The following is a 16511-nucleotide window of genomic DNA, read 5'->3' as shown; positions in this document are numbered from 1 at the left end:
CTTAATGAGGTATCTGGAAAATACCAACATTTCTTCGATCTGTGAAGATAAAGGTAAATACACCAATGGCCTCAACACATGTCCTGCAGAAGTTTATCTTCAAGAAGTGCCTAAAAACACAAAACTAAAAATATATGAGAGAGAAGATGGCAGCGGGCAGGACCGAAGGGAGAGTGAGTACATGAGAGAGTGAGCTAGTGTGTGAGAGAGTGTGAGTGGATGTGAAAGTGGACAACCAAACTCATACACTGCAGAGACGCAGAACAGAAGGTTCGAGTGCTGTGGACAGGGAGCAGCCGGCTACTGAGGTAAGCGGATCTTCAGGGTGCTTCTCCCTGTGCCACGGAGAGGTCTCGCCATTTTGGAAGATCCCGGGTCTTCCCTGTGTGGAGAGGGTAGGAGCAGCTAGGGCCTAGCAACCTGAGCCCGCCAGTGCACCTGGCACTATCGGACCAGTGGACACCCTGTGTCAACACTGACCGGTGCACAGTAGCAGAGCTGTCAAGATGCCTGCTGCAGAAGCCACAAATGGCTGGGAGTCCAGCATCATCCCACACAGTAGCAGCCTGACCCGGGTCAAGATATGCCCACAGAACAGAGGCTGGAAAGCAAACATCCATCCTTAACCAACAGAAACACAAACCAGCAGCTGAGACCCATCCCCAAAAACTAGGGCAAAGGTGGAACAGAAGCTGAGCCCCACTGGGCAGCAGCACTCCCCAGCCACCAACAGCAGGACCTGGGGCTCCCTAGGGGCCTGTGTGACCCAGAGGCCCACAAGAGCGGTGAGGAGCTGGTACTCCATATAAACCTGTGCGACACAGAGGCCCAAAAGAGTGGTGGGCAGCCAAGGCTCCAGACGGACCTGTGTGACCCAGTAGCCCACAAGAGTGGTGGGGAGTTGGGGGCTCCAGAGAGGCCTGTGTGATCCAGCGCCACACGGGACTAGCAGGAAGCTGGGGCTCCAGAAAAGCCTGTGCAACACAGCAGTCCAAAAGATAGACAGGGAGCCAGGGCTCCAGTGGGGCCTAAGTGACACAGTTGTCAAAAGGACTGGCGGGAGCTGGGGCTCAAGTGGGGCCTGTATTACCCAGCTGCCCATGGTGCAGGCATGGACTGCAGCTCCAACAGAACCTAAGCAATACAGCTAGAGGTGGCATCAGGGACCAGAGAGGAACACAGCTTCAGAGGGGCCCATGCGATCCTGCTGCAGCACCTACTAGGACACACCAGTACCAGGCCCCAGCAGTCAGTCCTCCAGAATCAAGAGCAGACAAGAGGCTACATGAAACAGAACAGTCTGAGAGGCACAGTAGCCTTATTTGATATACAGTGAACTGCCTACACATCCAAACATCCCTCCCTGGGTCTAGAACTACCAGAGAGCTAAAATGGAGAGACAAAGAAACAACACCCAAAGGAAAGAAAAAGAGGAATCACCAGAAAAGGAACTACAGGAAATGGAAGACAGCAACTTGTCAGATAAAAAATTCAAAGCAATAATTCTAAGGGTGCTCAAACAACTAGGTGAGAACTACAAGCAACTTAATAAGAATTATGAAGAACTCACTGGGAACTACTTCAGCTAAAAGAAAGAGGTAGAAGCTATGCATATAGAGGTAGAAGCTATGTACAAAAATCAAGAGGAAATAAAGACAGACATAGCTTTTATGAAAAAATACCTTAGAAGCTTTCAATTGTACTTTAGAAGAAGCTAAAGAACGAATCAACAACTTACAAGACATGGTAGAGAAAAACACCCAAATAGAACAGCAAATGGGGAAAAAAAAAGTTTAAGAAGCAGGAGAGTTTAAGGGAGCTGTGGGACAATACAAAGAAAGGAATAGAGAAGCTCTTTGAAGAAATAATGATAGAAAAGTTCCCTAAACCGGAGAGGGAAAAAAGTCACACAAATCCAGGAAACACAAAGAATCCAAAGAAAGATGAACCCGAGAAGACCCACAGCTAGACACATTATAATAAAAATGGCAAACATGCCCTGGCCAGTTTGGAACAGTGGATGGAGCGTTGGCCTGTGGTCTGGAGAGACCCGGATTCCGTTCCCGAAAAGGGCACGTAACTTAGGTTGCAGTTTGTCCCCAGCCCTGTTTGTGTCGTGTGGGTGGCAACCACTCGATGTGTCCCTTTCACGTCGATCTCTCTCTCTCTCTCTCTCTCTCTCTCTCTCACTCTATCTGAATAAAGTACTGAAAAATATTCTCGGGTGAGGATAAAAAAAAAAAAAAAGGCAAACATTAAAGACAAAGAAAGAATCACTTTTTAATTAATTAATTTATTTTTGTTACAGAGGTTTCTCCTTTTCCCCCCACTGATTCCCTCTCCCCTGCCCTCCCTGCCCTGTCCCGAGCTTTGTTGTCCATGTCAATTGTTCATGCATACATGCATATAACTTCTGTGGTTTATCTCTTCCCTACCAATCCCTCTACTGGGGATTGTCAGTCTGTACCCCACTTCCAAGTCTCTGGGACTACTCCATTCCTCAGACTGTTATGTTCATTATATTCCACAAATAAGTGAAATCATATACTTGTCTTTCTCTGCTTAGCTTGTTTTGCTTAGTATGACACTTTCCAGGTTCCTCCATGTCATCTCAAACGATAAGAGATCTTTCCTTCTTACATCTGGATAGTACTACACTGTGTATATGTATCACAGCTTTTTTATCCACTCGTCTACTGATGGACATTTGGGCTGTTTCCAGATCTTAGCGATTGTAAATACTGCTGCTACTATCATGGGGGTACATATATTTTTTCCGATTGGTGTTTCAGGCTTCTTAGGGTATATTCCTAGAAGGGGGATCACTGGGTCAAATGGAAGTTCAATTTTTAATTTGTTGAGGTAACACCATATTGTTTTCCATAGTGGCTGCACCAGTCTGCATTCCCACCAGCAGAATACTAGAGTCCCCTTTTCTCCACACCCTCGCCAACACTTGTTGTTTGATGATTTGTTGATGGCGGCCATTCTGACAGGTGTGAGGTAGTACCTCATTGTTGTTTTAATTTGCATATCTCTGAGGATTAGTGATGTTGAGCATTTCTTCATATATGTCTTAGCCATTTGTATGTTCTTTTAGAGAAGTGTCTATTTAGTTCCTCTGCCCATTATTAATTGGGTTCTTTGTCTTCCTTTTGTTGAGTTGTATGAGCACTCTATATATATTAGAAATTAACCCCTTATCTGATATGTCATTGGCAATTATGCTCTTCCATTTTGATGATTATATTTTTCGCTGTGCAGAAGCTTTTGAGTTTGATGTAGTCCCATGTGTTCATTTTCTCCTTTGTTTCTATTGCCTTAGGTGATGTGTCAGTAAAAATTCTGCTGCGTATGATGTCTGAAATTTTGTTGCCCACAGTCTACTCTAGGATTTTTATGGATTCATGAGTTACATTTAAGTCTTTTATCCATTTTGAGTTTATTTTGGTGTAGGGTGTAAGTTGATGGTCTAGTTTCATTTTTCAGCAAGTAGCTATCCAATTTTCCCAGCACCATTTATTAAAGAGGCTGTCCTTACTCCACTGTATGCTTTTTCCACCTTTGTCAAATATTAATTGAGCATATTGCCTTGGGTCCATTTCTGGGTTCTCTATTCTGTTCCACTGGTCTATATACCTGTTCTTGTGCCAGTACCAGGCTATTTTGATTATAGTGGCTTTGTAGTATAACCTGAAATCTGGTATTATGATCCCTCCAACTTTGTTCTTCCTTTTCAAGATTGCTGTGGCTATTCGAGGCCTTTTTTGGTTCCATATGAACTTTTGAAGTAATTGTTCTAATTCTGTGAAGTATGCCGTTGGTATTTTGATGGGGATTGCGTTGAATCTATATATTGCTTTGGGTAATATGGACATTTTAATGATGTTAATTCTTCCAATCCATGAACAGGGTATGTGCCTCCACTTTTTTATATCTTCCTCTATTTCTTTTTTCAATGACCTGTAGTTTTCTGAGAATAGGTCCTTTATTTCTTTGGTTAAGTTTATTCCTAGGTATCTTAATTTTTTTGCCCCAATGGTAAATGGGATTGTTTGCTTAGTTTCTCTTTCTGTGAGTTCATCATTGGTGTATAAGAATGCCATCGATTTCTTGACATTAATTTTGTATCCTGCTACTTTGCCAAATTCATTTATTAAGTCTTATAAACTTTTGATGGAGTCTTTGGGTTTTCTATGTACAGTATCATGTCATCTGCAAATAATGACAATTTTATTTTCTCCTTTCCAATTTGTATCCCTTTTATTTTTTCTTCCTGTCTGATTGCTGTGGCTAAGACTTCCAGTACTATGTTAAATAGGAGTGGCAAAAGTGGGCATCCTTGCCTTGTTCCTGTTCTTAAGGGAAATGCTTTTAGTTTTTGCCCATTGAGTATGATGTTGGCTGTAGGTCTTTCATATATGGCCTTTATTATGTCCAGATATGATCCCTGTATTCCCACACTGCTGAGCGTTTTTATCAGAAATGGATGCTGGATTTTGTCGAAGGCTTTTTCAGCATCTATTGATATTATCATGTGGTTTTTATTCTTCATTTTATTTATGTGGTGTATCACATTTATGGATTTGCGAATATTGTACCAGCCTTGCATCCCTCGGAGGAATTCCACTTGGTCATGGTGGATAATTTTTTTGGTGTATTGCTGGATTCGATTTGCTAGTATTTTGTTCAGGATTTTGGCATCTATGTTCATCAGGGATATTGGCCTGTAGTTTTCTTTCTTTGTTGTATCTTTTTCTGGTTTTGGAATTAGAATTATGCTGGCTTCATAAAACAAGTTTGGAAGTCTTCCTTCTTCTTGAATTTTTGAAATAGTTTGAGGAGAATGGGTATTAGTTTTTCTTTGAATGTTCGGTAAAACTCCCCCGTGAAGCCATCCGGGCCTGGGCTTTTGTTTGCTGGAAGAGTCTTGATTACATCTTCAATTTCTTCTGTTGTTATTGGTCTGTTCAAGTTTTCAATCTCTTTAGTATGGACATTTTAATGATGTTAATTCTTCCAATCCATGAACAAGGTATGTGCTTCCAATTTTTTTATATCTTCCTTTATTTCTCTTTTCAATGATCTGTAGTTTTCTGTGAATAGGTCCTTTATTTCTTTGGTTAAGTTTATTCCTAAGTATCTTAAATATTTTTGCCGTGATGATAAATTTGATTGTTTTTTTAGTTTCTCTTTCTGTGAGTTCATCATTGGTGTGTAGGAATGCCATCGATTTTTGAAATTAACATTGTATCCTGCTACTTTGCCAAATTCATTAAGTCTAGTAAATTTTTGATGGAGTTTTTGGGGTTTTCTATGTATAGTATCATATCATCTGCTAATAATGACAGTTTCTCTTCCTCCTTTCCCATTTGGATGCATTTTATTTTTCCTCCCTGTCTAATAGATATGGCTAAAACTTCCAGTACTATGTTAAATAAGAGTGGCAAACGTGGGTAACCTTGTCTTGTTCCTTTTCTTAAGGGAAATGCTTTTAATTTTTGCCCATTGAGTATAATGTTGGCTGTAGATCTTTCATATATGGCCTTTATTATGTCGAGATATGATCCCTCTATTCTTAGATTGCTGAGCATTTTTATCAGAAATGGTTGCTGGATTTTGTTGAGTGCTATTTCAGCGTCTATTGATATGATCATATGATTTTTATTTTTAATTTTGTTTACGTGTAGTACCACATTTATTGACTTGCAAATATTGTACGAGCCTTGCATCTCTGGGATGAATCCCTCTTGGTCATGGTGAATAATTTTTTTGATGTATTGCTAAATTTGATTTGCTAGTATTTTGTTCAGGATGTTAGCATCTATGTTTATCAGGGCTATTGGCCTGCAGTTTTTTTTCTTTATAGTGTCTTTTTCTGGTTTTGGAATTAGAGTTATGCTGGCCTCATAAAACAAATTTGGAAGGCTTTCATCTTCTTGAATTTTTTGAAATAGTTTGAAGAGAATGGATATTAGTTCTTCTTTGAATGTTCAGTAAAATTCCCCCATGAAGCTGTCAGGGCCTGGGCTTTTGTTTGCTGGGAGAGTCTTGATTACATCTTCAATTTATTTTGTTGTTATTGGTGTGTTCCAGTGTTCTATCTCTTCCTGATCCAGTTTTGGGAGACTATGTGTTTCTAGAAATTTGTCCATTTCACTTAGATTGTCGAATTTCTTGCCCTATAATTGTTCATAGTAGTTGTTAACAATCCTTTGTATCTCTGTGAAGTCAGTTATTATTTCTCCTCTTTCATTTCTGATATTGTTTATTTGGGTTCTCTCTCTTTGTTTCTTGGTGAGTCTAAGTAACGGTCTATCAACCTTGTTTATTTTTTCAGAGAACCAGCTCTTTGTTTCATTGATCCTTTAAATTTTTTTTTTGGTCTCCATGTCATTTATTTCTGCTCTGATTTTTACTATTTCCTTCCTTCTACTTGCTCTCGGGTTTTCTTTCTGTTTGCATCCTAGTTCTTTAAATTGTGAGGCTAGATAATCTTTTGGAATATTTTCTTGCTTCTTGAGGTAGTTCTGCAGTGCTATGAACTTCCCTCTTAGAACTGCTTTTGCAGCATCCCATAGATTTTGTGTTGATATGTGTTTATTTTAATTGGTTTCCAGGAAGTTTTTTATTTCTTCCTTGATCTCCATGGTAACCCATTCGTTGTTCAATAACATGCTATTTAGTTTCCATGTTTTCAAGTGTCTCTGCATGTTCTTGTTGCAATTGATTTCTAGTTTCATGCCATTGTGATCTCAGAAGATGCTTGATGTGATTTCAATATTCTTGAACTTCTAGAAACTTAGTTTGTGTCCTAACATGTGGTCTATCTTTGAGAATGTCCCATGTGCACTTGAGAAGAATGTAAATTCTGCAGTTTTAGGGTGTAATTCTCTGTAGATATCTTTTAAATCCATTTGATCTAATGCTTCATTTAGAGCCTGTGTTTCTTGTTATTTTTTTTGTCTAGAAGATCTATTCAGTGATGTCAGTGGGTTATTGAATTCCCCTGCTATGATTGTATTGCTGTTGAATTCTTAATTGTAGTCCTCCTGAGATTTTTAAGATATGTTGGTGCTCGTAAATTGGGTGCCTATATGTTTACCAAGGTTATTTCTTCCTGTTGGGTAGATTTTTCAATATTATGTAGTGGCCTTCTTTGTCTCTAGTTATAGCCTTCATTTTGAAATTTACTTTATCAAATATGAGTGTTGCTACCCCAGGTTTTTTTTGCTCTCTCTTTGCTTGAAAGATGTTTTTCCATCCCTTCACTTGCAAACTATGTTAGTCGTTTGTAATGAGGTGGGTTTCTTGTAACAACATATATGTGAGTCATACTTTCTTATCCAATCAGCTACTTTGTGTCTTTTTATCAGAGTATTCAAACCATTCACATTTATGGTGATAACTGATATGTACTTATTGATTGCCATTTTTGTTCAGTTTGTTTCGATTTTTCTTCCTATATCTTATACTAATTACAGTAGTTCTTTTAGCATATCTTGCAATGCTGGTTGCGTGTTATTATTAGTTTTTTTGTTTTTTGTTTTGTCTCGAAAGCTCTTTATTTGACCTTCTATTTTGAATGATAGCCTTTCTGGATAGAGTAGTCATGGATTCAGATCCTTGTTTGTCATGACCTTTATTACTTTATGCCACTTTCTTCTGGCCTAGTGTTTCTGTTGAGAAGTCAGCAGAGTGCCTAATGGTGTTTCCTTTGTAGGTAACCTGTTGCTTCTCTCTTGCTCTCTTTGAGATTCTTTTCTTTGTCTTTAATTTTTGGTATTTTAATTACTATGTGTCTTGGTGTGGGCCTGTTTCTCGTCTTCTTACTTGGGGCTCTCTGTGCTTCTTGAACTTGAATGCCTTCTGCACTCACCATGTTAGGAAACTCTTCTGTCACTATTTCTTCAAATATATTCTCTAACCCTTGCCCATTTTCTTTCTCTTTGGTAATGCCTATCATGGGAATTTTATTAGGTTGCCAGTTCTCACACAGTTCTCTTAAGCTGCCTTCCTGTTTTTTAATTTTTTTTTTTTCCTTTTGGTTTTCTAATTGGTTGATTTTTTTCTACCCTGTCTTCCAATTCAGTGATCCAGTCCTCAGCTTCCTCTAATATGCTGGTTAGTCCTTCCAATGTGTTCTTTATTTCTGCTATGTCATTCTTCATTTCCACTTTGTTGGTTTTCAATGTTTCTTTATGTTTACTCATGGTTCTGATGTCCTTACTCATGTTGTTGAGCTTCTTCAAGATCATGGCTTTGAACTCTACCTCTGATAATTTGCTTAGCTGCATTTCATTTATCTCATCTTCAATAGAGTTTTCTTGTTCTTTCATTTGGAATTTGTTTCTTCGTTTCAGCATTTTGGCTATCTCAGTGGGTTTTGGAGCCTGCCAAATTTACACTGTGCATGTTCATCTTCTGCTGTTTGTGGCTCCCTCTCCTGGTTTTGGATGAGCCTGGGTGGGCCCACGTTGAAACCACTGTCAAGTCTTACTTTCCTGGGTAGATTTGCAAGCCCAGGAAAGGTTCAGTTATCCTCTAGCTTTTTCCTGTTGGTTAGTAGTCTCAGTTACTCAGTGCCTTGGAATGTAGCCCTGGTGTTCTGCCTAGGAGGATTTCCAGAGGGTGTAATAGATGTTGGTTATTAATGAGACTCAATTTGCATTTCTTTGCCTCACCTGGGAAAGTCTGAATCTCTGAAGGTGAGGGGCTGCTGCTTTTCCCCACAGCTCAGGGAAGGAGCACACTGGCCAAGGTCCTTTGTGGCTGCAACTCAGCAAAAATTCTGAGTGCCCTTCAAATTCCGGGTGACCCCACAGAGTTCCAGCCCAGTCTGTCCTCCCTCTGCCATAGTCCTCAGGTGAGTGGCTGTGGCTATTTTAGTGCTCTATTCTGGCTCTCTGCCCTGTGGAGTGGGCTTAGTCTATATTCCCCAAGGGCACTGCTCACAGCTAAAACTGCTGTTGTCCATGGACTCCCAGCACACCACTCTCTCGTGCCTCTGCTGATCCAACCAGTGTCCCTGGTTATATGGTCCTATCCTGCTGCTTTTCTGTTGCTTTTTTCCAAAGAACTTGTCTTTATTTTAGTTGTAATTCCTGTTTGACCCTAGAATATCTTCTGTGTAGCATCTATTTACTCTGTCTCCATTTTTCACATCCTCTATGCCTATATTGTGTGAATCTGGGTCTCACGGGCCTTCCTGGTGCCCCAGCACCCTGCAGGTCCCACAGATAACTGGATCACACAGTCCATTTTGGGTCCCGGTTCTATGCCTATGTTATGGGCTGCTGGGTTGCATAGGCCTCTATGGTGCTTCAGCATCCCATAGGCCCAGTGGGTATTGAGATAGGGCTGTCCCTGCTGGGTCACACAGGCCTCTCTAGTACTTTAGGACTCCGCAGATCCCATGGGTAACTGTATGGCACAGTCCCTGTTGGGTGACATAGGCCTCTCTTGTGCCCCGCACCATGCAGGTCCTGTGGACGGGCAGCTGTATTGCACCAGTCTCTCTTGGGCTCAGGCTTCCTATTGCTCTTGTAAGATACTAGACCACACAGGCCTCTGTGGAGCCCCAGGTCCTGCCACTGGCAGCTGGGGAGTGCTGCTGCCCCTTGGGGCTCAACTCTTGCTCAGCTTTTGTTGTAGTTTTTGGGGATGGGTCTCAGTTGGTGGTCTTTTGTTCTGTTGCTTGGGGATGGATATCTGCTCCCCAGTCTCTGTTGTTGGGGGTATATCTGGATTCTGATCAGGCTGCTACTATGGGGGATAGTGCTGGGCTCCCGGCTGTCTGTGGCTTCCACCACTAGAACCTTGGAAGCTCCACTACTGTGCATTGGACTGTGTTGATATAGAGTTTCCACTTGTCTGATGGTGCCATGTGCGCTGGTGGACTCAGGTTGGTGGACCCTAGTTTCTCCCACTGCCTCCTCCCAGGGAAGACCCGGGATCTTCCAAAATGGTGGAACCTTCCCTGTGGGGCAAGGAGAAGTGCTCTGAAGGGCCTCTTATCCTGTAGCTGGCTGCTCCTGTCCATAGAACAGGAACGTTCTGCTCCACATCTCTGCACTGCTCGTGTTTGGTAGTCCACCTTCCCTAAATGGTTTTTTTAATCAAGAAATGTGAGCATGTGTGTGTGTGTGTGTGTGTGTGCGAGCGCGTGTGCACACGCATGCCTACATCCAAAGCTTCCTGGTAACTAATCAAGATGACTGCTAGCTGCCACCATTGCCTCAAAGAAAGAATCTTAAAAAAAGCAAGAGAGAGACAGAAAGTTACCTACAAGGGAGCTCCCATTAGACTGACAGTTGATTTCTCAATAGAAATGCTGCAGGTCAGAATGGAGTGGCATGAAGTGTACAAAGTAATGCAAGGCAAGGGTCTGAATCCAAAACTACTCTAACCAGAAAGGCTATCATTCAAAATTGAAAGAGAAATAAAAAACTTCACAAATTAAAAAAGAAGCTGAAAGAATTTACCACCACCAAACCAGCATTGCAAGAGATGATGAAGGGACTGTTAAAAGAAGAAGTAGAAACTGAGAAAGAGAGAGAGAGAAAGAGTGAGAGCGAGCAACACAGGCATAAAATGAACATGGAAACTAATAACTATATATCAATAATTACCTTAAATGTAAATGGCTTAAATGCTTTGATCAAAAGACATAGTGTAGCTGACTGGATAAGACAACATGACCCATATATATGCTGTCTACAACAGATCCACCTCACAACAAAAAACTCACACAGGATGAAAATGAAAGGATGGCAAAAAATTTTCCAAGGAAATGGAAATGAAAATAATGCTGGTGCACCAATACTCATATCTGATAAGATAGACTTCAAAACAAAGGCCATAATGAGAGACAAAACAGGTCACTAGATAACATTAAAAAGATCAATCCAATAAGAGGATATAATCCTGGTAAAAATATACGCACCAAATATGGGAGCACCAAAATATATTAAAATACTTCTGGAGGACTGCAAGGGAGAGATCAGTAGCACCATGATCACAGTGGGTGACTTTAACATACTACTGACACCATTGGATAGATCTTCTAGACAAAAATTAACAAGGACAGAGATTCCTTACTAGACAAACTAGATCAGTTAGACTTCATTGATATTTATAGATCATTTTACCCGAAAGCTGCTGAATATACATTCTTCTCAAGTGCACACGGGACATTGTCAAAGATAGACCACATGTTAGGACACAAAGCAAGTCTCTACAAATTCAAGAAAATTGAAATCATATCAAGCATCTTCTCAGATCACAGTAGCATGAAACTGGAATGCAATTACAATAAAAACACAAAAAAACATTCAAACACTTGGAGGCTAAATAGCATGTTATTAAATAATGAATGTGTTACTAAGGAGGTCAAGCAAGAAATTAAAAACTTCCTGCAAACCAATGAAAACATACACACAACAACACAGAAATCTATTGGATGCTGCGAAAGCAGTCCTGAGAAGGAAGTTCATAGCACTACAGGCCTACCTCAAGAAACAAGAACAATTCCTAATTGAATTTCTAACCCTACAACTTAAAGCACTAGAAAGTAAACAATAAGAAAACCCCAGAGTAAGTAGAAGAAAAAATAATAGTAAAGATCTGAGCAGATATAAATGACATAGAGACCAAACAAACAATTCAAAGAAACAATAATACAAAGAGTTCATTTTTTAAAAAGATACACAAAATTGATGAACCCTTAGCTAGACTCACTAAGACACACAGAGAGAACCAAAATACACAAAATCAGAAATGAAAATGGAGAAGTAACTACTGACACCACAGAAATACAAAGGGTTGTTAACAAATGCTATGAACAATTATATGGCAAAAAATTCAACAATCTAAGTGAAATGGACAAATTTCTAGAAACACATAGTCTCCCAAAACTGAACTGGGAAGAGATAGAAAACTTGAACAAACCATTAACAACTAAGAAAATTGAAGATGTAATTAAGACTCTTAGAGCAAACAAAAACCCAGGCCTGGATGGCTTCACCAGGGAGTTTTACCAAACATTCAAAGAAGAACTAACACCCATTCTCCTCAAATTATTTCAAAAAATTCAAGAAGAAGGAAGACTTCCAAACTCGTTCTATGAGGCCAGCATATTCTAATACCAAAACCAGAAAAAGACACTACAAGGAAAGAAAACTACAGGCGAATATTCCTAATGAACATAGATGCCAAAATCCTGAACAAAATACTAGCAAATCGAATCCAGCAATACACCAAAAAATTATTCAACATGACAAAGTGGGATTCATGTCAGAGATGCAAGGCTGGTACAATATTCGCAAATCAATAAATGTGATACACCACATAAAAAAAATGAAGAATAAAAACCACATGATCTTATCAATAGGTGCTGAAAAAGCATTTGACAAAATCCAGCACCCATTTCAGATAAAAACGCTCACCAATCTGGGAATAGAGGGATCATATCTCGACACAATAAAAGCCATATATGAAAGTATTACAGCCAACATCATACTCAATGGGCAAAAACTAAAATAATTTTTTTAAGAACAGGAACAGGACAATGATGCCTACTATCACCAATCTTATTTAACATAGTACTGGAATTCTTAGCCACAGCAATCAGACATTAAGTAAAAATAAAAGGGATCCAAATTGAAAAGGAGGAAGTGAAACTGTCATTATTTGCAGCTGACATGATATTATACATAAAAAAACCCCAAAGACTTCATAAAAAATTTACTAGACTTAATCAATGAATTTGGCAAAGTAGCAGGATACAAAATTAACGTCAAGAAATCAATGGCATTCTTATACACCAATGATGAACTCACAGAAAGAGAAACTAATAAAACAATCCCATTTACCATGTGGCAGACAAATTAAGATACCTAGGAATAAACTTAACCAAAGAAATAAAGGACCTATTTGCAGAAAACTACAGGTCATTGAAAAAAGAAATAAAGGAAGATACTAAAAAGTGAAAGCACATACCTTCTTCATGGATTGGAAGAATTACCATCACTAAAATGTCCATACTACCCAAAGCAATCTATAGATTCAATGCAATCTCCATCAAAATACCAACAGCATACTTCACAGAACTAGAACAAATATTTCAAAACTTCATATGGGACCAAAAAAGACCCCGAATAGCCACAGCAATATTGAAAAAGAAGTACAAAGTTGGAGGGACTACATTACCAGATTTCAGGTTATACTACAAAGCCACTATAATCAAAACAGCCTGGTACTGGCACAAGAACATGCAAATAGACCAATGGAACAGAATAGAGAACCCAGAAATTGATCCAAGACATTATGCTTCATTAATATTTGACAAAGGAGGCAAGAGCATACAGTGGAGTAAAGACAGCTTCTTTAATAAATGGTGTTGGGAAAATTGGACAGCTACATGCAAAACAATGAAAGTAGACCATCAATTTACACCATACACAAGAATAATCTCAAAATGGATAAAAGACTTAAATATGACTCATGAATCCATAAAAATCCTAGAGGAAAATACAGGCAACAATATTTCAGACATCACACACAGCATAATTTTCACTGACACATCACCTAAGGCAACAGAAACAAAGGAGAAAATGAACACATGGGACTACATCAAACTTAAAAGCTTCTGCACTGCAAAAGAAACAACCATCAAAATGATAAGGGATCCCACTACATGGGAGAACATAATTGCCCATGATGTATCAGATAAGAGGTTAATTTTCAAAATATATAGGGTACTCATATAACTCAACAGAAGAAAGTCAAAGAACCCAATTAAAAAATTGGCAGAGTACCTAAAGAGACACCTCTTGAAACAAGACATACAAATGGCCAAGAGACATATGAAAAAATGCTCAACATTAGTTTTCATCAGAGAGATGAAAGTTAAAACAACAAGGAGGTATCACTTCACACCTTTCAGAATGGCTACTATCAACAAATAATCAAACAAGAAGTGTTGGTGAGAGTGTGGAGAAAAAGGTACTCTAGTACACTGTTGGTGGGAATGCAGACTGGTGCAGCCACTATGGAAAACATGGTGGTATTACCTCAAAAAGTTAAAAATTGAACTACCATTCGACCCAGTGATCCTACTTCTAGGAATATACCCTAAGAAGTCTGAAATACCAATCAGAAAGTATATATGTACCCCTATGTTCATAGCATCACCATTTACAATTGAGAAGATATGGGAACAACTCTAGTGTCCATGAACAGATGAATGTGTAAAAAAGCTATGGTACATGTACACAATGGAATACTATGTAGCTGTAAGAAAGAAAGATTTCTTATTCTTTGAAACAGCATGGAGGGACCTGGTGAGTATTATGCTAAGTGAAGCAAGCCAAGCAGAGAAAGACAAATATCACATGATGTCACTTATTTGTGGAATATAGTGAACTAAACAAACTAATGAAGAAAATTGACCTAGAGATATAGGGGTAGGGTGCAGCCTGACAAACCTCAGAAGAGGGTGTGTTGGGGGGGAAGAGATAAACCACAGAACTTATATTCATGTATGCGTAGCCAATGGACATATACAACAAAGCTGGGGATGGGGTGGGGGGATGGGTAGGAGGGTGTCAATGGGGTAAAAAGGAGAAACATCTGTAACAAAAACAAATTAATAAAAATAATTAAAAAAAATAAAATGTAATTCCTGGAACCCTTACTTAAAAATAATAATTTAACACACTGATGACTAAAAAACAATGGATTAGGATTTCAGAGATTGAGGTTCCAGTGTTGTTGCTGCTGTATACTCATCACTAGGCTTTTTAACTAGTCTGAGCTTTAATTTCTTCTTCTGAAAATTGAAGACATCTGCTAACCTCATGTCATGAACTTAGTAGCTGAATCAATATGAGATAGGTACTTTGTCCAATGTTAAGTGCTATATAAAATTAAGTTATTATTGTCTACATCTAATAAATAAATCTGCAAACAGGTAAAAAACAAAAAAGCCAAAATATGAGAAAACCAATATGTTTGAAGTTGTTGATAGTGTCACTGAGACTACTAAAGATTTTTATGAAGATAAAATAAACAAAATTTCAGAAGAGTTCTCAAATAATTGAGCTGGGCAGACTAAGCAGTGTGAAAAAATGATAATCTATAAACAATTCCTTTGACTGGCACTGCTTCAAAGCCTTCAGAAACCAGATGCCCAGTGGTGTACAAAGAACATTAAAAGACCTACAGAATTAAATGTCCAGGAGTCCAATTTGATTTCTGTAGGTACACCAATAAAAACCTTAAACACAAAGACTTTTTAGGTAGGAAGAAGACAGAAGTTAAAGCCAAGAAACCAAGCAGAAATTTTAGATGAGAGATTGTTACGTCTATTGACTATTTGGTGTTGTAAGCCATCTTGGGAATACCCCAGATTCAGGTCATTATATAGTGATGTCTATGGCTTTGAGAGGCAAGTCTGGTTCACTTATAATAATATGCAGGTATCAAGTGCCCAGGGGGCTCTGATGCAGGAGGATAGGCTTTTCACTGGACACATCTTCTTTTACATGCACAATACGATTTTTGAAGAGCTAGTGGGTAGGGAAGAGAACTCCCAGCTTCACAGCACAAAGGTAGGGAAAAACTGTCAGAAAGAATAAGAGGAACAGACTCCTTGTTGCACTAATCTGCTTGACTACCTCACTAGCTACCACTTCTTCCAAGGAAGGAAAACGCTGAACTTTTGCTAAAGATAAAGAGGCAATTAGCTTCCAGGAATAAAGTTCAAGCAGAAACACTTATGGGAAATCTACATTCTAACCCTGATATAGACATCTTGGTCTCATATTTCTGGCTGATAAGCATCCTTTTCTGCTAGTAGATTAGAACTGTGCTTTCCATACTCTAATGCAGTGGATTCCAAATGCAGTCCTTGAATCTACAGCATCAAGAGCTTGGAGGACCTTGCTAAAATGTAAATTCTTGGATTTCACCACAGACCTACTTATTCAGAAACTGGGGGATGGATAGCAATTTCCTGTTAATTCTGATGCTTGAGAAAGTAGATCACTACTTTAGTGTGTAGATATCTTCATGTACTTTGCTTTTGTATATTTGAAATGTTTATATTTTGTAATGGTGATTGATTGCATTTTTTGTTTCTTATATTCATGTATGTCTTTCCTTTGTAAACTTGTTCGTATCAAAACACACACACACATTTCTCTTATGTTGATCATATTCAGCAATTTGATGGAAAAACAGTATCTGGAATCCTGGCAAAACAAAACAAAACAGTTGTTGAGGTCCTTGCAATAAATAGTAAACAAAGAAGGAAAATTATGAATCCTCTTGGGCATATATAGATGAAACTGAACACCAAGTCAAGTCTCCAAATCCTTTGTTAAAGTCTTCCTTTTCCCCTATGGCAAAGAGGCTATATACCATCAAGCTTAAAATTTGGGGATGGAGAAGCTGATCTGCCCTCAAGAAGTGGACAAATTTTCCTATTTGTTCTTGGTGATCTGAGCCCA

At 39.0% G+C, this 16511-nt stretch overlaps 1 protein-coding gene across 1 annotated transcript; it reads left to right on the top strand.

The window, feature by feature from the left end:
- The first annotated feature begins 4 nt into the window (after positions 1-4).
- USP26 (ubiquitin specific peptidase 26) lies at positions 5-15638 on the top strand. The gene is given in 5 exon segments (XM_036270075.1): positions 5-129; positions 14990-15264; positions 15267-15347; positions 15350-15421; positions 15424-15638. Coding segments are annotated over 5 exon segments (768 nt in total).
- The last annotated feature ends 873 nt before the right edge of the window (positions 15639-16511 follow it).

This window comes from Molossus molossus, unplaced genomic scaffold, assembly GCF_014108415.1.
Source record: "Molossus molossus isolate mMolMol1 unplaced genomic scaffold, mMolMol1.p scaffold_m16_p_2, whole genome shotgun sequence".
NCBI classification, from domain to species: domain Eukaryota; kingdom Metazoa; phylum Chordata; class Mammalia; order Chiroptera; family Molossidae; genus Molossus; species Molossus molossus.
The sequence above is the reverse complement of the archived record's forward strand: the minus strand, read 5'-3'. Positions and strand labels throughout refer to the sequence as shown.